Source organism: Manacus candei, unplaced genomic scaffold, assembly GCF_025592945.1.
Source record: "Manacus candei isolate 608988 ecotype Guabito, Panama unplaced genomic scaffold, ASM2559294v1 h1tg000049l, whole genome shotgun sequence".
Classification (NCBI taxonomy): domain Eukaryota; kingdom Metazoa; phylum Chordata; class Aves; order Passeriformes; family Pipridae; genus Manacus; species Manacus candei.
Window position 1 is genome coordinate 6,518,118 of NW_026138097.1, and position 22,385 is coordinate 6,540,502.

The window sequence follows — 22,385 nt, forward strand, 5'->3', positions numbered from 1 at the left end:
GACCGGCTGCTGTCCCGTCGGGACACCCCCGCTCCGGCTCCCACTCCCCCCTCCCGCCCCCGCCATGAGGGGGCAACCCCCCCCCCGCGGGTCGCGCCCCGCTCGCGCCGCCTGTTGTTGTCCGGGCTCCCCGCGGCCGCCGGGGGGCGGGGCCGGGACGCGACGGCCAATCAGGCGGCGCCGCCGGCGGCGCGTCGGTGGCAGTGGCGGCCGAAGCGGGCTGGGAGGGCGCACGCAGCGCGAGCGCCGCTCCGTTCCCCGCGCGGGCGGAGCGGAGCGGGCGGGGGGTGCGAAGCAGATCTCGGCTCCGGGGAGTCGCGGCCGGGACATGGCGGCGGCGGCGGCCGTTCGGCGGCGGCGTCCCTGGGCCCTGCTGTGCGTGGTGGCGGCCGCGCTGCTCTGCCCCGTGACGGCCGGTGAGTGCGCGCGGGTGCGCGGAGAGGCGAGAGCGGAGAGAGGGAGCAGGCGCAGCGGCGGCGCCCGGGGCGGGGAGGGGGGGGCGGGTGGGGAGAGCGGCGGGGGACCGTGGGTCCCCGCCGGTTCCTTTCAACAACATGGCGGAGGGGCCGGCTGGGGCGGAGTCACCGCCCCCCCACCCCCGGTGTCCGAGCCCGGCGGGGACCGCTCGGCCCTTTGTTGGCCGAGCGCGGCGGCGGCGGCTCCGAGGGAGGAGGGGCGGTGGGAGCTCCCCGCCGCCCCCGCCTCGCCCCCGCCGGGCAGCGCTCCGGGCGGTGTCTGCCCGGGGCAACTTTCCCGCGGCCGCCCCGGCCCCTGCCCCCGCGGGGACCGCGGCTGTGGCCCGCGAAGGGAACTTTGTTATCGCTGGCGGAACACCTCCGCCCCTCCGGCCCTCCCTGCGGACAGAGGAGCCCTTGAGAGCCCCCCAGCCCCGGCCCGGGTACGCCGGCAGCGGGAGGAGCAGCAGCCCCCGGACGCTCAGAGGCGGTGCCGCCGCGGAGCGGAGACCGGGCGGTGCAGATACGTGTTGAATGTTCCACGTAGCGGGAGTGACAAGAGGCTGCCCCGGCTCCGGTCGCGACACAGCACAGTGTGCCCAGCACCTCCTCGCCAGGGTGCTCGGCAAACACCAAGCCGTGAAAATGAAATCCTTGGTGAATATTGTACGGGGAAGCGGTTTTGTTCCTCTAGCTTTCTTTATCTATGCTCTTTTGCGAGAGGGATCTGATATCAGAGCTGTGCTGTTGCAGAGCTAATGCATGAAACAGGAGCGATTAACAGTATTCTTAAGTGCAAGAATTAAAACCTTGTCATTTATTTTCTTTTTTTTTTTCTTTTTTGTAAAGGCCACTTCATTCTGCAGTTTGGGACATATGTCCTAACAGGGCATACAACTGTTTGAGACATGAAACCTGATTTAGGTTTCAGTTTCATCTGTATTAAGTTAGATGATGACGACAGAGACGCAAAATCTGCATTTTATAAACAATCCACTTATTAAATTCCTCTGTAGTTGGGTTATATATTGTGTTGAGTTTTTAAAGAGGAAGTGAGAAGCACCACAACTTCTTCAGTTACAGCTTCAATCTGGATCTTTACCATGCTGTTCATAATTCAAACTGGTACTCATGCTGTACCAGTTAAAAAAAAAAGTTGCCTAAATAAAGCATAACTTGCTATACTAAAATATGGTGTTAATCACCCATATTCTTATTGAAGATGGAGGAGAATCTCTCATGTGGAAACAGTCAAATAAGCTTAAGTTACCCGTGTGTTCTTGAAAAGGTGCATCAGGATTTAATAATTTAAAGCTTTCTTATGTAACACATTCAATTTAGACGTTGACGGAAATTTTACTTCGATTTCAGCTTTGAACTTTTCCCTTCTAATGCCTCTCATCAATCAACAGTTTTCCCTTAATCTCAAGCATGAAATTAAGGTCTAAAAGCTTTATGTGAAAACAAGGCAATAGACTCCCGTACAAAAGCTTAGGCATGGTAGTGGTGGTGTGCTGCCTTTTGTTTAAAAAGGGAGAAATCCTTTCTGTCCAAGGGGAATGGGGAGGGATCCAGGGTTCTTGATTCATAACTCATAGAGGCCCTGATACTGGTAAGGGGATTAATTTGCTGAACATTGTGTCTAAGTTGACAAAGTGAAAATAAGCTTTCTGGTTTTCACTGTGTAAGTCTTTATTCTTACCAAAATTCTGGGGAGTCACCTCTTGGAAACTCTTGCAATCATACAATTGCTTCTAACCTCAAATAAAGATTGCAATCTGATTCATATGGTGGCATGAATTTAAAAGTGTAAATGAAGATCTTTCCTATTTCTGTTTTTGTAACACTAGTAAAATTATAACCTAACCTTTTAATTTTAACTTTGTTCTGTTTTATTTATTTATTTATTTATTTATTTGAACAAAACTCTTCTGGGAAAGATATACAAACAATTGTTCTGGTATCCTGCTGTAAGAGGCATGAACATACCTGTGGGTAATGTTACCAATGAAAGGCAAAAAACCTGATAGTGCCATTTGGCACCTGCACTACAGAGAATATAATACTGCTTTTTTGAAGCTCAGATTTTACATGAGGTTTTATCATTGCTTGCAAGTTGAGGGTAGGACCTTAATAAACTGGTTTGTTTTCTTGAGTGCATCGCTTTGGTTGGTAAAACCTGCTGTTTGCAGTGGAAGTTTTACTTAACAAAGATGGATGAAATGTATGTGAAAGTTTTCCTGCAAACTTGATATCCAGTGCTGTTACTTAATATGAGTTAAAGTTAAGAAGTGCATTTGTGAGAAAAATGCATTAGTGAAGGTCGTGAACTATCATGATTTTAAAAACTGTACCTATGTCCTAGATATTTTAAGACCTAAACGTTTCTGTATCTTGAGCTAGAAGAGTTCAGAACAGATGATTCAGGTGTATTGTTTGAGGAGATTGAACTAGAGACTCAGAAGCTGACAGCACTGTTCTGTATTATGCTTTTTTGCTTCTAGCAAATTTTATTGCAGAGGAAAAAACTACCAGTGAGCACTACAGCTGTCTCGCTCATCCTTCCAAAATCTATTAGTCTCTTGAACAGCACATCCATGCTCCTTTATCCCTTGAAACTCTGCATCTTGTGGAACCAAGGGATCTAATTGTTCTTGTGAAGTTCTGTTTCTGGTGAAATTTTTGTTTCAAAAATTGTATTTTCCATGAAAGAAGAGTTAAATTCTTGTGATGGAATTTTTTCACCTAATGTTGGTGTTGGGGTGCTGAGAGTATTTGTCTTTTTTGTAAATTTGTAAAACAAAGATATATTATTAAATAAAGTATTAATAATTTAAAATGTTAATGCTTTTAATAAGTTGTGAGTTGGGTTGTTTGTTGTTTGGGTTTTTTTTTAGAGCACCTCACAAGTTTTAACTGCTGTAATGCCCCTTGTTAGCATCCTTCAAGAGACAATATTTCAACATATGACTTCCAATTAAAAATTCTTTGGCTGAAGGTGGTGTTGTATGCTAAACTGTCTGGTTGAAGTAGTTCCGCAGAATGTTAACAAACATTACACAGTGATTCACAGGGTTTTATGTAATTCTAAACATAAAGACTTTGTGCAATTTTCTTACTTTAGAAAGACAACAGATACAAAAAAGGCTGTTTCAATAGGTAACTAATGGTACAGACTTCTAAAAAGTTAACTGGATGGGGTGTACCTAATTCTCTTCACATTTTGTATATAGTATTAATATCTGAGCTCTTGGGAACCAGCTTATTTTAAGTCTTGTCAAGCTGCGTGGTTTCAGGGTCTCATTTATGCTGCTCATTTGCTTAACCCTCACCGTGGACTTTCGAAGCTGCAACACCCATGCAAGAGAGACTTCTTAAAGGGAAGACAAAACTGTCACACTCAGAATCTGAGCAATTACACAAGTGATTGTGTTCATCATGAGAGGTTAATCCATTTTTAAATCAGATTGAGATATGAGAAATATGTTGTTGATAACTTCTATGACACGATATGTGTCATAAACCACACACACGCCCACTTTCAGAACTCTGTTGTCTCACTGTTTGCTTTTATGGTAGTCAGTCATACAAAGTAGGAATGATTATGTAGAATAGTCCTAGTGCACTGAGAAAATGCAATAGGGAAGGAACTAGATCACTGTGTTGACCCAATTTTTACTCTAGACTATGTCCCTGGTTGTCTGTAGAACTTTCACTGCATTTGTGTAGCTGTCTGTACCGTAGTTTCTCAAGCCTTATATCTCTTAAACAGATATGACCTTTCATTAGTTGGTAGTGGAGCTTCATGCTAGTGGTTCCATCCAAACACTGTTGTAATACTTAAAATAATTCTCTGACATGGAAAATATGGACTAAGTCTTAAGTAAAAATTTTTTTTCCCTCTTCTTTGAATTTAATAGTTTTGAAAGACCTCTAGAGTTCTTTGTAATAGTAGATTTAAAAGGTGTTTTCCAAATTTGTATTGAAATGCATTTTACCTGAAATATATTACTGACTCTGGAAAGTCAGCTTACATCAGAGTTGTCATTCTCTCATCCCATTCTATTATCAATCCATTCTAGAAATGTATGTATTCATTTAAGTGAACTTGGAGACCTGACTAATTTCTGTCTTGAGTTCTTAAAATTACTATAGTGCTTCTCTGAGAAGAACAGGGACTACTTGGAGACAAAGCAAAAATTCGTATCTCCAAAAGGACAACAGTATGCTACTTTTTTCTTTGATATTAGTTAAAAGTGAAAACTCTTCCTTAGAGGAATGATTTAATTACAATTGGTGTTTGACATTTCCTCATCCCATTGATGTTAAATGTCACCTACAATGTGTTCATGTGGTTGTAGTCTGTTGTTTTACCACAGATAACTGGAGAATGACACATGGGCAAAGATACTCCATTTCCATATTCTCTCGTTCTTGTATGGATTGCTGCTGAAGATGCTGAACTAGTTTTCCTGTTAGTAAAATATGGAAATTCTCCTTTTACCTGCTTGAGTTGGAGGACATGAGGAGTCGCAAGTGGCCAAAGTAGGAGGGGGCTGAAGCATTTTTAATTGGGTGGGTTTTTTTTAAGATATGCCCACTAGAGAGCAGCAAAAACCTGTATTCCTGGGAGCTTTGGCTTATTCAGCTGATTAGGCATTGTCTTCCCCTAGTGTGGGAGGGGGAGAGTAGCTTCAGAGGGAAGTAGTGATGTATTTGTGCTGAGGAAATCATTCTGTTGTGTGTGACAGTGTTCCGTGTCTCGGCAGGAGACTAGAAGGTAGTAGCATCAAACAGGAACAAAAGTGTGTATTGTATCAATTGCTCTAACTGGGAATTCTGTAGCAAAAGAGAGGTGGAAACCAAGCCAATGAGGAAGATAAGATGCCAATGTGTTACTTAGTCATGGTTGTAACAGTGTGTCTGTACAGCTTCCAAGCTAGGAAGATGAATGAGTATAACAAGGTCAACCCAAACCTAATTTTTTACTTCAAGTAACTTGGCCTCTGTACAGTGACTAAATGTAAATATATCTCACTGAATATCTGTTTTTTGCTGTAGGCATTCAGATACATGTGTAGTTACGATGAGCCAAAAATACCATTTAAGTAGAAAAAAAGGTCATGGATGAAGCAAGTGAGATAAAGGTGTGCTTGTTAAAACAGTTGCAAGAAAGTGTGTGAATATTTTAGGAAACTTTTCAAGGTTTTTATGGGTTAAAAATAATTTCTTCAGGTGTAAATTGCCAAAGGCACAGCAACAGGAAAATAAATATTAAATGTTCTCATAGTTAAGCTCTGAATAATAACTTTCCTTACTTCCTTGGTTAGTGGGGGGTAGAGATATGGGTGGGAAATTGCATCTTCAAAAAGTGATGCTGTTAAGATTCACCTTCCCATGTGCCAGTTCTCATTTCATCTACCTTCTAATTACTTTTTTCAATAATCTTCATAATAAATAATTTTGCAATCCCATTTCCGGGTTTTTTCCCCCTCCCTTTTTCTGACTGGTCTATGTGCTGGTGAATCTCTGAAGTCAGGTGATCTTTCCGTAGTGGGTCCTTAAAACTTGATCAAATCTTCAGTAACAGTAGAAGATGATTTGCAATTATTTGATTTGATTCAAGACCTTGCAGGAAGGAGGTGTTTTTGGAAAATGTTTCTCAGAATCCACACTTCGAGATGACGTGTATATATTTGAGAGCAGATCACCATTTATTTAAATCCATGATATACAGTGATAGAGAAGGATGTAAAATCCAAGGCAGTCCGGGTGGTTATATCAAACTCTTCCATTTAAGTGAAATGCCAGAGTTCAGATTTGTGGGACCTTTGGCTTTGCCAGCTGTTAATCCTCATGGTTTTGGTGGGAGTTTTGTATGTACCCTTGAAAGAGACATTTTTTATGGCTCAGTACATTTTTTGGTATTTTGGTCATGAATGTTTAATGTTTTAAATCTTTCTAAATTTCTGTATTTCAGTCTTTCTTTATGCATGTACACAAGTCCCAGGCTAGCTTTTGGCCTCTACTGGTGAATAAGTGGAGGCGGAGTGTATTGATATTTTTGTTGTTGCCACTGCACTGTTTTCCGTCTGGCTTTGGTCTGGTAAATGCAGGAAAGAATAGAGGAAGAGATTAGAAGTAGTAGTCTTCCTTCTCCAAGAACTTCTGCAATGCAAAGAATGAAACCTGATCATCCTAGAGATGATTAGCCTGTCATTCCTGCTTCCCTCCCCTCCTGTACTACTGCAATTGATAGCTTTAGTAAATCACGAACTTGAGTAATGTAAGACAGCATTTTCCCGTGGCTGCATAAATAACAAGTCTAAACCACCACATTCTGCTTCTGTGACAGAATATGCTCTCAGGTCATGCAAGGTTTGGTTTTTAGTGAGGATTAAACTGTTATATGCCCTTTTGGCACTAAATGAAAACCATCAAGTAATGTATAAAGTAATAATCTTGGGTAACCAGCAGCATCCTATTTGTCACTTAGAAAAGATGTACCTGTGGTTATTGTGGGAAAAAATGGCATTATTTGTATTTGGTTTGAAAATAGCAGAATAGCATGCTGTAGAGAATACAGTGCTGTTTAGAAGTTTGATCTTTAGTGTGAGGAACTGTAATGGAACTTATTTACCTGAAGGATAGGATTTCAGCCTTTCTCTTTTAATACATCATTATGTAAGGAGAGATGACTTCAGCTTTAAATTTTACTTTCTTCTGCTTGTCTCCTAATTTTTTTGTCCCTTGTAGTGTTGTCTTTCAGTGATTTGGCTCTGTGTTTATGTAACCAAAAAGATTACAGACCTCCTAGCATTTTGAATTTATATTTCCTTAGTCATTCAAGTTGTTTCTCAACTCAGAACGTGTACCAATACTAACATTAATGTTTTTTCTCAATACAGAATTAGAGTGTTACTGCCATCTATGTACAAAAGACAACTTTACGTGTGTGACAGATGGAGTATGTTTTGCCTCAGTAACACGAACTGCAGACAAAATAATACACAATAGTATGTGTATAGCAGAAGTTGATCTGATTCCCCGAGACAGACCGTTCGTTTGTTCCTCCTCCACCAGAGATGGAGTCTTTACTGTGCCTCATTGCTGTAACACGCCTCTCTGCAATAAAATAGAACTTCCAATTCCAACACCAGGTAACGGGGGTTTGGCTGTTTTTGTTTTTCCTTCGTTTTTTCAAACAGAAAATTCTATAAGCATGGAAGTTTCAGTTTTGGAAGTTTGTAGGTAAATTTGGAGGCCTGAAGTACATCTTATATTCTGCAAGTACAATTTCATGGTATTTGAATATTAATTGTAGTCTTCTGGGTAGGAATGTTGGGGCCAGTTTTGAAGACTTACATGCAAGTTAAATGGAAAGTGTAAGTAAGCACATTGTTTTTTTCTTTGTAATACTTATTTTGATTCTTGAAATGGTTACTGTGCAAAAGTTTTAGCAAATACCTTGAAATAATTTGAATACTATAAGTTTAGTTGCATGAAAGGAAAGAAATAGTTTTACCATTTTCTTTAATTTTTACTGTCAGGCCCTACTGCAGAAAAACCAGCTTCTAATCTAGGACCTGTGGAACTGGCTGCTGTCATTGCTGGACCTGTCTGCTTTGTCTGCATTTCACTAATGTTGATTCTGTATATTTGTCATAATCGTACTGTAATTCATCATCGTGTGCCAAGTGAAGAAGACCCTTCATTGGATCGTCCCTTTATATCAGAAGGAACTACCTTAAAGGATTTAATTTACGATATGACAACTTCAGGCTCTGGTTCAGGTAAAGGCACACTTCTGGTGGTTATTACTCTGTTTTTAGGCACCTTGTAATTCCTCAGGGGTTTTTTTATATTGTCAAATCTATTCAAACTTATAATTAACTGGAGAAATTACTAAAAAAGCAACTTCCATGCAGATTCATTCAGTGTCAGTGAAGATTCAATGTATGGAAATAAGTGAAGTAAAAAAAAAAATGAGTTGTTGCTACTGTTACTTATCATTCTTAGAGTAGCCTGATATATATATATATATATATATATATATATATATATATGTGTGTGTGTGTGTGTGCGCATGTGTGTATATTAAATAATGCAGGGAATATCACAGTCACCTATTGTAAATGTTTTGTTTCCTGTAAGGCTCAGCCATTTACCTTTTTATTCTGTGCAGTACAGCTAAACTACCATCTTCTATGGTTTTTAGATAATTTGTGAAGGGTTTGTTTTTTTGGCTTTAAATTGGAAATTCATTTATAGGTGTAGCTATTGGTGTATGAAGAATATTCTGAGTTAATATTTTAGGCAGTTATGTTTGTTCTAGAAAGGATATAGGAAAGTAAGAGACTTAGAGATTATGGAGAGTTAGAGATTTACATATCTTGGAATGCAGAAAGATTTTATATATAATTGTTATGCTGTTAGAACCATAAAACTCCCTATTTAATGTCTCCAGATACAGACCTCTAAAGAAGGCTGAAAAGAAATTCTAATTAAAATTCAAACTTAGTTGTCAGTTGGTCTTTTCATTTGTTATCAGGAATATTCCTTCGTTTTCCTTTTGGCTTTCTTCCTTGTGGTGCTTCTGAACCTCTCTTTGTTTGAAAACTCTGGAAGTACTCCTTCAAAATAAGCTCTTGAAAAGCAGAGAATCTAAGTTAGAAGAAACTTATGATTCTTCTTCTGGAGCAAATGGCTAGAAACTACTGACTATTCCCTTGCCTATTTGCAAATTACCCTTTAAGTAAAAGCAGTGTGCTAGGGAATTAGCTTTCACAGCTGAATTCAGGGCACTCAAGCTGGTCTAGACTCCCAGAGCACCTGACCTACTATAGTATTTGAGCACTGGCTACTGGTGAATGCATCAGAGGAAAACCAACAAATGTGGTTGATTTTGACTTACCGCTAAGGAGACTCTTTACTAATTTGCTTTTATGCTTGAAAGACAGTCACATTTCTTGTAAAACAAGACTGGATGTTTCCTTTAAAGGGATCTTTTAACTTCAGCTGCAGTGAGTTCCATGTTGTTGAGCTGTTTGTAAGACAAGGATTGACCTTATTTACTGTTCTGTACATCACTGTGATTATGGCAGTGAAATAGGAGATACTTCAGGTACTTGTTTTCTGTACTGTTGGCTGTGTATATATTTGCAATGACTTGTGTCACTGTCTCAAAATTAGTCAGTCAATGACTATATAAATTCACAGTGCCCTTGCACTTGAAATGATAATTTTCTTGTGTCCTGAAGTAAGCCTGCAGTAATTGAATCTCATTGAAATGTGTGTTTTAATCCGGAGTTTGGGTACAGCACATTTAAAATTGAGAAAACTGTACATTTATGGAATAAACTGGGGGTGGAAAAGAGGGTTGTGGAAGGGAGAAAAGCCACAGCTGCTAGTTAAAACAGTGCTTAACCCTGTCAGAAACTGAACTGTGTGAAAGGAATGGTGTTGGGACAAGAGATTGCAAAAATGCAAAGGATATGTACAGAACAGGCAAAATAATCCATACCTAAGAGGCACAGCTAAGGAAGTGTTTAGTCTGGTGACACAAAGGCTATGTTCTGCTCCTAAATTCATGCCGAGGGACTAGAAGAGCTCATAGTCTATAAATAAAAAGGATTCTACCAATTTTGTTAATTTGGTGTTCTCTAACAAGAGGTGTATAAAACAGAGAAATGATCAAAACTCTACAATTGAGCTTCCTGTGCAGATCAAAACGGAGTTAGGATTCATTTGCTGCAATGGTGAATAGTAACCTGCTATTAATTATTCAGTCTTGACTTACGTTAGTGTTGCCCTGTTGTTCCATGACGAACAAGACCTGAAACAAGTAGATGCTTCATGAAAGGAATTGATGAAACATCTAAAATAGATCCTTCTGCTGAAGCTACAGCTTCTAAGAGAAGGATTTCAAAGTCTTTTGGAACTGAGAATGATTTTCAGATCATGATGTAAATCTCTAAATATCGGCTACATATTGTATAGACAGATGGGGATGCCCATCTGTTACTCTAACTCACTCCGTGATGAAGTAACTTAGTTGCAAAGGAGTGGAAAGAATTGCCTAAAATGGGGGGAAAGCTTTGAATAGTACTGGTAGGTGACTTCAAGCAGGAGCTATTTAGGAATCCAGAGGGTCCCAAAAATCAGTGCAAAGGTGAAGTGAATTTAAAGCTCCTTAAAAACTTCTGCAATTCATGCAAGCTTGAAGGGAATGAGATTTTTCAATCCATGGAATGTTGTTTGGTTTTTTTTTTGTTACTCTTCGGAGAAAGTTTTCTGGGCAGAGACTTAAAAACGGGAACAAAATTCTAGCAGCTGCTCTTGTTGGCTACCTTTAATGCTTTAGAACTTAATTCCTGAATTATCCGGATTACTTGCAAACTTCTTATGCATTGAACAGTCATTAGTCTAAACTAATTGGAGTATGGTTAGGATGTGGAAAAGAAAAAGAACTTTTTTCTTTTTGCTAGACTCTCAGAACACTTGAGGATACTTCGATGCATAAAAATGATGATGAAGGTTTCAGGAATAAATTGGATGACAATGGCTGAATACAAGGGGTCGAATCTTTCTTCATGCACAGTTAAAAGGAGCTGTATTCTATGAGCCTGAAGTATGGTTGTGCTGAATGTGTGTGTCGAAGGCTGAGGCTGTAGCTGTCTCCTGTGAGCTGCTTTTCAGGCAGTCTGGCTTATAGTACAGCAGATGCTCAAGTTCCTGGTGATGCAGGGCTGTGTTTCCTCTATAGCAAAAGGAGGAAACTGCTCATTTGCAACAGAAAGTCTGTAATGAATTGCTATGAATGCAAGATAAAGATGGATTCTAATCTTCTGGTTTTGTTCAGGAGCAGTACTAGGAGAAAGGTCAGTTGCCAAAAACAGAAGTTGAATCTTGTAAAGACTGTAAAAATAAGTATAGGAGTAAGTGGATAGATCACAGTAGGGTTTTTATCCTATTGTGACATATTAATGTGATGACTGGGGGGTTGTAATGTGAAATAGAAATACTTCATGTCTGGAAGGTTTAGAGCTTAGTATCTGTTTAGAGGTTGGCTGATATCCTTGGACATATTTTTTAAACAAGGAGGGATGTCTACAGCAAGTTCAGAGCAGCGCATCTGAAACTGAAAATGTACAAATGGTTTTCTGATACAGCTGTGGGGAAAAAAGTACTAGGCCCATCACCCATTTCAGGTACATAAAATCAGCTTTGATATTGTATTTGATAATTGCCGGTGGACTTTGCAGTAGTACATGAGTTCTAAGGAAGAAGCTTTCTATGGCCAATGAAATCAAATTTTCCATTTTCAGGGTTGAGTTTGGTCCTGTAGTTGTTCTAGCCTTTTCTGTGTTTCAAAAGTCTGTCCATAAAGAATGCAAGTTAGGCTTCAAAGAAGAGCCTTTACGGTTTGGGCATGCAGCACAATTGACCTGAGGACAGCTATTACAGTAAAAGTTTTAACTTTCTCAGTAGAAATTATTGCAGTACCTGACAATGATAAAGTCACTGGTGCAATGTGCATTTTTATTCCTTTCTTTCTTCATGTAGGTATATTGTCAGCACAGATCATACAGAAAATTCCTATAGGTCTGGGAATCTTGACCTTGGTTGAACACTGGAGTGTTTTAATTTGCACTCCTCAGACTAAGATACAAGCGTAGCAATGCTGCAGACCAGATCAGGTGTCCTTCTAGTGCTGCTGTTAGCAAAGAATGTCCAGAAATGCAGAAATGGACAAGAATTAGTTATTTGAGCTATTAGTTGGGATTTATTTTCTATAACATAAGGAAATACAGGTGTTCTGTCAGCTATTGGAACAGCGATTATGGAGTAATAGATTGCAAAGTGTTTGGTTTAAGTGAAATAATCCTGTCCCAAAAGAGCTTATTGTAAGCAGATAACCCGGCTGATGCATTCATCCTGCAGTGTAGTATCAATGCAGGATCCAGTGACAAGCCTTGCAGTTACAACAGGAAAGATTTAAAATTAACAAAAACCCACTCTGATTGAGGGATGCCACTGCATGTATAAAATTACTGAAGCATGTTAAGAGGTGCTCTGTGCTGAAAGCATGTAGATGTTCCAAAGCTATAAAATCTTCATGAATATAAACCTTTTTTTCAAGTATAATTACTACAAGGTGCACAAGAATGGCCTCTAAAAAGGGAAGCTTCCATTACAAGGATGTTTTCCTATTTTGCAGTGACTTGGGATTACTAAGAGGCTACTGGCATACTTGGGCATGAGTATAAGTTTTCAGCAGTAAGTGTTGCTGATAAGTGTGGTTTAACTTTAAACTTAGAAATGGACGGTCATATCTAGTGCTAAGTAAATTTAATCATTAGCAACAGTATTCTTAAGCTGCTTTGCCAGGAGAGTTATGGGCAGATCCTTTTTCCAAAAATAAATTTAAAAAAACCAAAAACCCAAACAAACAAGCAACCAAAAAAAACTCCCTCAATCCTGGTCCTGATCGCTTCATGGTTGTTTCTTTTTTTCATTTAAATAAAATATTATGAATCAGCAAGTGCCCACATTCTTAACTGAAAGGAAGGGTGTGTCATGTTTTTAACAATTGTAGCATAATGTAATGTAATTTGTAACATAATGTCCTAGAGTACTTGTTTTGCTGGCATTTAAGGTTGAAGGCAGAATCCTACCTCTGCTTGTCAGCAGTTCACAACAAGCTGAGAGAATGTGCATTCTAAGAGAAATACCTTAATGGAATAGGATCTCATTTATTATTTGGGATAAGTGCTTGTTTTGCTGGAGTGATATTTAAGGTTAATGTAAAATCCTCTTTTCAGGTTTACCTTTACTTGTGCAAAGAACAATTGCAAGAACTATAGTACTTCAAGAAAGCATTGGTAAGGGTCGCTTTGGAGAAGTCTGGCGAGGGAAGTGGAGAGGAGAAGAAGTGGCTGTGAAGATCTTCTCTTCAAGAGAGGAACGTTCATGGTTTCGAGAAGCAGAAATTTATCAAACAGTTATGCTACGCCATGAAAACATACTTGGATTTATAGCTGCAGACAACAAAGGTTGGTGATACTATGAATTCCTTTTACTGTTTCTGTACCTCGTCAGAATAGACAGTACATGAAGGGGAAAATAAAGTTGTGAGGATCCTGTTAAGAGTAGCAAGAAATGATTTTGTTACTAGAGCATTTCAGGGTTTGACAGGCTTTTCATAAGTTTAATGAAGGAAAAACGTACATTGTCTCTTTTCAGGAAAACATGCTTTCTATACATTTGTTTAAAATGCTTTGGTATCAAAAAGGAGATACCTTATCATGTGAGCCCACACATCTGTTGAATACTTGTACCTGTAATTACCTAATAGCCTAATAATATACGTGCTTGGAACCAAAAGAGATCTAATCTCATTGTCCCAATATAAAGTAGGAGGTAGAAGATTTATTTTTAAGGCTGAGTTATGAGAAGTTTATTCTTTCAAAACTCCAGTTAAAAAATAAATTGGAAAAATGAAATTAACGATTTGTTCCTAGGAGTAAAAAACTATACCTGCTCTCTGGAGTGCTCCTGATAAGTCTTTAAATATCCACTAAGAGGAACAGTTTAAACATTTTTTTTCAGCTTGAATTGTTGTGGCTACAGTAGATTAAAGTTTCTTGGATTTTCCTGCAGTCCAGTTTAAGATGCCAGAGTTTGGTAAAACCTAAACAAGTTTTGAATTTCTTACCTTAAGGGGAGCTAAGATGTTACACTGTTTCATTCAGTTACTTTCATCTGAAACTGCATGTTTCACCACAAATGGCCTTTGACTTTTTTGCAAAGAAAGCAGAAAATTCTGTCATCTTAAGGAGGAGTCAAGAATTCACACACATGCTGAATTCTTAAAGGGCTCTCAGTTTTGTGGGAAATTCCTAAATGGTTTTAGTGTAGTTGAAGTATATGTGTAAATAGAGTGGGTTTTTAATTACTCCTAGATTAATTTCAAATTTTTATATCTATATAAATCTGTAGAATTGGGACAGAATCCAAGAGATTATGTGGAACACTTCTCCAGGAAAGGATTACCTGCAGTTAACTTGCTCCTAACAGATATTTGTGCAGCTTGTTATCCTCCAAGAGCTTGCAGATCTATACCATACCAGGCAACTTCTTCCGGAAGCTTATTATGCTTACCATTAGAAACTGTCTTATTTTCATACTTAAAATTGTACTGGCTATTATTGGTACCTACAAGAGCTTGAGTTTTTTCTGGTGGACCTACTAGAGTATCTGGAGCCTGGGTTTAAAATTAGATTAGTTGCATTAAAACCATAAATGAAAAACCATTGCTGCAGAAGCTTTAGCTTCTGTATGTCACTTAAAAACATGGAGGATGTATTACAATACCTTGGCTATAACTTTTAACAAAATCCATCAGTGGTTAAGTGTACCAGTCTCTCGTTTTGCCCAAAACCCTCAGGTAGTTTGTCCCAAAAATACACTTGACTACTCTGCAGAGGAGGTATGAGGAAGGCTTCTTAAATGGTTGGCTTTCAAAAATAATTTCTTGATTACTGTTTTGAGTTCCAGATGAAATAGTGTCAAGTTCCATTTGACTTGATCATCATTAGGTTCCTTTTAATATAATGTGATATGAAATTGTTTCTAGTTTCTACTGTTAATATGCTTTACATACAAAGAAGAAATCCTTAATTGATAGCTCATGCCATTATTGGAGGCTTTAGGGCTTCAAGGCAAGGTTCTTCTATTTTCTTGAGAACTAGTTGGTGACTGGTTTACGAAAAACGGATAAAAACATGTTTTGAAAATGCTGCTATTCTTGACTTTTTTCTAACAGTATTGCTGTCTGAGCAGATGTAGAAAGTTGTGTTATTTTTAACTCATCAATCCAGAATTAATTCTCAGTGTAACCTTCTACCTTCTCTCAGTGGGGAAATATGTACCCACCATTCTCTCTCTGGGTTAAGAATTCAGTCCTGAATATTGAAGGAGGTAAATACTTCAACTCTTGTTAAGAATACTTCAGGCCACCTATATCCCATTAAATGGGAGGACCTAGAGGGGCATTTATGGGGGTAGTTCTTTCAGTTTAGCAGGTGTGCTATCCTGGTACTCTGAAAGGGGCAGGTGTATCACAAATTTGCCTTCAGAGACCAAAGGCTTAAGAACACCTGTTAACAGTCTTTCATTGTAGATGCTGGTACTAACTGATAAATACTTATTAGGTGCTGGGTGCAAGATGAAGTATTCTTTCACAGCGATGATATCTGAAGGATTTACATCCATTTCTCTGTAGGGCAGACTGCTGAATGCATTCAGGAGTTCCTACAGCCTATCTGGAATGCACAAAGTCATTAGACTGCAGGATGTAACTGCATTTCTGAGACTTTGCAAAGATGACTACAAGAGATACAGCAGTACAAGTATTTTTAAAGTTGGCAAAGGACTAGTACAGCGGAGCTTTGAAACAAAGTCATGCTGCGTTTCTTGCTACTGCTTAAAGGCATTGTTTAGGTCTGTCCTCTTACTGCAACTGTATGTTTTTCACAACTGCGGGGAAACATCTGTCTGGCCATTGTAGTGTACAATTGGTGGAAGGGGTTCCTTTGGGTAGGAGGGTGTGTGTATAGATTAGAGCTTGTGACTGTCTTCACTTCTTGTTCTACTACACCATTTAGACAGTCCTCATGCCTTAATGGCACATTCTCTTCCTCTTCTTCCCCAGAGCTGCATGTTCAGAAGGCTATAGGAGCTGGTCCAATCTATCTGCTTCCCATCCCATAATTTACTGGGAAATACGTGCTGCTATTAAGCCAGCTTGAGAGCTGAGAAGCAGTGAATGATTTTTAACTGCAGTTGTGTTCTGTCTGACAAGTGTCTGTGTTCTGGATAGCTCTGTGCTTAGCCACGAGTATACACTAACTTTCAAATACTGCTAGGTCAGGGAAATTACTTTCAGGGCCATGTGTTGTCTTGTTATAAACCACCTAAACACACAGTTTGGGTTTTGTGGGGTTTTTTTGTTTTGTTTTGTTCTCTCTAACCCAGATATTTAAAGGTAAAGTGTATCAGGGACTACTTATCTATGCTATTCTACTAACGAAAGAGTAGTGACAGCAACCTACAGTGCTAAAAGTTTCTCTTGATTAGCTGTCTGTAACCATAACTGTGTAGTCATGGTACAAGTAAGGCGAAGTCTTGTACTGCACGCTTCCAAAGCACTAAAATACTTTGACCTCCCTTCCACTTAACTGAAAGCTGCACTTCCCTTGGTGGAAGTTTTGTTCAGAGTACCTTTAATGGTAAGCAGAACCCCAGGAGTGATGTTAAGCAACATGCTGCAAAGAAGTGAGCAGAATTCCTTCCTCTTGAGAAAAGTAATATTTGAGCCATTTATTCTTTTGAAGCTCTGGCTTTAGCCTGAGAATAAGGAATTTGACTGGAAGGTCTTGCTTATCTACATGGTTCAAGTGCTTTTCATCAATTTAATCAGATGACTATCTCAATGTAATAGAGTAAAGCTGTTTTGCTAGCAAAACACCAATCATCCTCCAGTCACTGACATCTCCCTGAATATCTCATTTCTAAGAGTTTTCTCATTACACACATTCCATCTGAATCTTATATTTTCACTGCTTTTTCATGTTGGGTTTTTTGTGTGTGTTACATTATCTCCATGCCAAAAAAGGCTAAATCTGTGCTTTAAAACACTTGACACATGACATGACACTACTGAACAAATAGAATTAGGCAGTTTCTGTAACAACTTCTGTACATTCAACTTGTAACATAAATGTATGTTTGAAAACCCTTGTGCCAAGCAATACTGTCATGGCTTAAAACCTAGTATTTGATTTAAAAACAAACATGTACCAAGTCAGAATTTTTGCTTTGCTAATGCCAATGTGAAAGAAGCACTTTTCACTTAAGTGAATTCAGTCAATTGAATTTTAATTGAAACTTGATTATATATTTGATAAAGCAGTTGTTATAAATTCCTTTTTTCAAGAGTCAACCTGACTAAGGTTGATGTTGCTGACTAAGGTGTTTCTCAAACTGTAGTCAGTCTCCTGATTAACAAGAAGTCTAAAAGCTTCTTTACTCAGAATTTCAATTTATTTTTTTTAGAATTGCAAAAGGAAAGCTTTTACCTTTGAGTGATTTTGATGGTCTAAAATACTTTTGGGTCTCTTGCAAATAGATGAAATAACCATAGTCTCTTAAATGTATTTCTAATAACATGTAAATTTTTTGTAATTTTCTTCAACATTCTGAAATTGCTTGAGATTCTTGATAGTTGTGTGTATATAAACCAAATTAGATTACCTTATCATGGAAGGCTGTGCTACTGTATGTAATTACAACTGAGTGTAATTACTTTTTCTTACCTGATAATGCAAATCCTGTGATTGAAAGCTTCATGGCAGATGCTGTTTACTGTGCAGCCAAAAATACTCAGGGTCAGGTTAATTATTACTTGGTAATAATTAACTACTGTCAACAGTATAAAAAGACTTAAGTTTATCATAATGTGTTCTGCTTCATGTGCTAAAAAATTTTATAGCTTGTCAAATACAGCAAGGCAAGAAAAACATAGTAGGTCCCCTCTGATAGCTGGACACTGTATCTATTGCTGCATTTCAGCTTGTCTTTAATAATTATTCATGTAAGCTTGGATGCAACATTGTCTCTTATTAAACTCTGGTTGAAGGGCCACAAATACAACATATAATACGAAAAAATCGTGGCTCCTTTCAGAATGGATGGTAAGGCCAGCTTTATATTTTCTTCTTTGGAAGGAAGGTAAAAACTGAATATTAAGGCTTGCAGGTAATAAATGAGTTAAAACTGAAGTAGAAGTCTGTAATCAGCAGCATATTTTCCTCTTAGGTGGCCATGTAGAGTTAAGAGGGAGGAACTTTATGCAAAGGGCCCGTAGTCTTGATTCAGAGCAGTGATAATTATTCAGAAACTGACATCTTTTAAAGAGCTTATATAAACACAACAGATCTGGTAGATTAATTAAAATTAGTTTATTTCTCTACTTTTTGTTGTCTAATTTAGACACTTGCTGAGGTCTCTCATTCATAAAAAAGAGGAGAAGTAAAATACAGGACCAAGCAATGAGTGTGTATGGTGTTAATGCCTAGGAGAGGATTATTTAAGGCAGTGTAGGGTCATAACTGATGAAGTAGTAGGATAAAACTGAGTGAAGAGAATATTCTGAAGTGATTAAGTTAGTTTACTTTGGACTTTTGCAGCTCTTTGGAGCTCTTTGATTATATGTATTTGAGAGTATCTCTTATGTGGCTGTGAACTCACCTGTTTCTAAGGGGTCTATAAAACTGCTTTTAGTGAAGCTAATGGTGTTAGATTGACTTTTCAGAGACCGTAATTCTCTTTGAAAAAAGTCACATTTAATATTATGCTGAGTTAAATGAGTTCATGCTTGGATATTGCCAAGTAGCAAGAGAAGGAGTAGTTCTAGAAAATAATTGAAGCTATTTAAAAAAAATCTTTAATTTCCTTATTCTTTGTTAAAAGACAAAACTCAGGCATCCCTTCTGTGCCCAAGTCTGGGCATATTATAAGACTCTTCCTGCTGCAATAGCAGCTTTCAAACAGCCCTTTACAGGTTAGAGCATGTGACTGCTTTCTTTTGCCTGTTTAAATTAACAACTTAGTTGAGACTATTCTGTGAATGTAGCAAGCCAGAATTCTCTTTCTGTTATGGGAATTATTTGAATGTAGATTAGTCTTTTATTTCCCTACTCTGAAGTATTTGGAGGCCTTTTTTTTTTTCAGATTGTTTTTAGTGGCGTTGTCGCTGGCCTCCCTAGGAACATCCAAGTAAAAGACATGCTTGCAAATTTTCCCATGCCCGCTGAAGTGTTCAGTTAAAGATAAGCATAAGTGCTTTCATGAAGGTAGTTTCTGCCAATCTGTAAATCAGGCATTTTGTGCCTCTGACTTTCATGAAGCAAGTGTGTTCTTTGGAAACTAAAAATTTTTCAGTGTGTTTATGATAGGAACTAGCTCCTGAATTTACTTCTCTGCTTCATGTTCTTTGTATTTAGTTCCTGAGTAATTCTTAGGGACTAATACATAATGAGACATCTTTTTGACTTCTACTGAGTGTTCTCACTTGTTCTGAGCACATGGAGGCTGTATAGTTCAGGATAGAAGTCCAGTTGAAATCTTCTATGGGATAGTTAGTCTTCTAAAGAGATGAAAGATTCTTCTTCAAAAGTTGCTAGTTATAAAAGCACTTCTCAGGTCTGCCACTGGAGAGTTGCTTTCATAACAAAACAAAATTGGAAAACCTATTTGGTGGCAGAATTGTTCTTTTCCGAGTGTGTTTTTACATCTTAGGTAAAAAATCCTTTTACCCCTCTCTTGATTTGGACTGCTTTAATAGTCTTCTCTGTGTGGCTTAAACTTCAAGGTATTTTGTGTCCAGTATTTTACAATGTGAACAACTAAGTTCTTATCTGTCATTTATATGTCCTGGAATATCTACACATGTATTATGGCCTGTCCTGTTTTTCACAGTTCAGCAAAAAGTCATGCAGCAAACTGGTTTTCTCAGTGTTTTTCTTTACTCTTGTGCCTCCTGGAAATCTCAATTTTGGCCAGCAATTTAGAGGTCACTAGAGGTGGGATTTAACTTTTTTCTTGAAGTCATGTGTCCAATTGCTGCTTGTAAGCTTCTACTCTAGGAAAAAAAATCCACCAGCTGCTGGTAACTCTGAAAATTGTCTCCCAGGTTGAGGGTAGATTATGGGAAGACTGAAGGAGTTAGGAGGCATAACTTGAAACACTTTTTTTTTATTAATGGTTAGCCTGGACAATATTGTATTAGTCTGATAGTGACAGGATTAGTTTTATGTTGTGCATTCAGCACTGTTTCCTGCCTCCCCACACTCCAGCAGAACAGTTGGGAATGGCAGGGCCTGGCTAATAACCTGAATAATTCACTCTGAATATTCACCTCAGAATTACGGTGACATGAGTTTTCTATGGTTTGTCTTCTAGTTTAAATAAAAGAATACTTACTAAGATGTTCGGAAAGCCTCCCATGATATTGTCAACCCTTACAGAGGTGTTTAAATGTTACACGGATAGAAATAAAAATTTAAGAGTCTTAACTTGCTGAGTTAACTTGCAAAACATAATTTGTGCTTCATAAGCATTGTATAGAAGTGGAATATGTGGTTTACTCGTCTTTTGTGTGTGTACATGTGTTATTCATGCCAGTGTTATTTTGCAGACAATGGGACATGGACTCAGCTGTGGTTGGTGTCAGACTATCACGAGCATGGATCACTCTTTGATTACCTGAACAGGTATACAGTAACAGTGGAAGGAATGATAAAATTAGCTTTGTCCACTGCCAGTGGTCTTGCTCATCTGCACATGGAAATTGTTGGCACACAAGGTAATCTTACAATTTTTCAACTTGTCACATGGATAATACTGATTGGTTTTCTGTTTGTTTTTTTTTTTTTTTTAAATGACACATCAGTAGTTCATTCTACTATGTGATAATTTCTTATTAATAGAACTTAATTTGGACAGCTCTTTGTCTTTCTTTCTATGGCATTATGATGTAACAATCATTCCTACAAAAAAGCCTATTAAAGGGCACCAACTAATGGTGCATGTAGTGTCTTCTTAACTTCAAGTTGAGACAGCACTAAGGGTCTATTTCCAGAAATGTTAGAAACTTTTTTATGGGAAGCAGTATGTGTGTGCTGTAAATATTTGCAGGAAGAGGGAAAGGAGCAGTAGAGTGGTGTAATATGGTAAATGTGAGGCACTTTCCTTATCAGCCAGACAATCCACAAGGAATGATTTCAGGAGTTACCTTGATACATGTAAAGTGTCAGAACTGGAAGGAATTCTGTAACTTCAAACAAAATTTGCACCAGGCTTAGAATAAAAGCAGTTTGATTTTTTTTTGATTTTTTTTTTGATTTTTTTTATTTTTTTTTTGTAGATATGTTACTTCTATTTTTTCCCTTCCAGGCAAACCAGCAATTGCCCACAGAGATTTGAAATCAAAAAATATATTGGTGAAAAAGAATGGAACGTGCTGCATTGCAGACCTGGGTTTGGCAGTTAGGCACGATTCAGCTACAGACACAATTGATATTGCCCCAAACCACAGAGTGGGAACAAAAAGGTAAAATCATTCACATGATGTGCCAGGCGATGTCTATAATAAAATGCTTTGTTTTTTCTTGTCCCATATAGGTTTTTGTTGATATAGATATAAGCAGCAGGGAAATGTAATGGCAGATATAGTTAGAGAGTAAGAACTTTAAAGCATGTTGATTGTTGGCATGTGTAAAATACTGAAAACTTGCAAAATATTGTAGGTACAAGTATGTATTAAAACAATTAAGACTGATGGTTTTAGAGACTTCAGTGCTTTATTCTTGCCTTGTGTTGCACGAAAATGTTACTTGCAGCCCAGTCAGGCAGGAGTGTAAGACAGGATATTAACACTGAAAGTAAAAAGCTGGGGTTTTCCAGTGTGAAGCCAATATGGTAGAACATAAAAGGTGCAGAGTCTTGGACACGTTCTTTCCTGGAATCACATTTTTGAGAGAAATACAAGAACTTAAAACAGCAGTCCTCTTTGTCATCTAATGCATAGATAGAATCATCAATGGATGAGTCTTTTAAAAGGCTACTTTTGCATTTGGAAATACGGATTTTTCTTGCCCTCAAAAGAATTTGAAGCTGTTTAACTCCATCAGCAAACTGCAAATAAACTTATTGGTTGTAATATATCATTGCTGAACCATCAGACAATAATAACTGTAAGCTGTTCTGAAGATAAATTTCCTTTAGTAAGCTGTGCAGCTATACAACATACAGAGATAGCAGCACTAACAGTGAACCATAGCAACCATTGGGGATGTTGGAACGTTT

General features: G+C 38.5%; 1 protein-coding gene across 1 annotated transcript in view; it reads left to right on the forward strand.

Moving 5' to 3' along the window:
- Positions 1-280: 280 nt before the first annotated feature.
- Positions 281-22,385, forward strand: part of TGFBR1 (transforming growth factor beta receptor 1) — a 34,171-nt gene continuing 12,066 nt past the window's right edge. The window contains exons 1-6 of the mRNA XM_051798899.1: positions 281-416; positions 7,364-7,615; positions 8,006-8,248; positions 13,280-13,510; positions 20,716-20,883; positions 21,474-21,630. Coding sequence (XP_051654859.1) covers positions 329-416; positions 7,364-7,615; positions 8,006-8,248; positions 13,280-13,510; positions 20,716-20,883; positions 21,474-21,630 — 1,139 coding nt within the window. The 5' untranslated portion in view covers positions 281-328. The remainder of the gene's footprint in view (positions 417-7,363; positions 7,616-8,005; positions 8,249-13,279; positions 13,511-20,715; positions 20,884-21,473; positions 21,631-22,385) is intronic.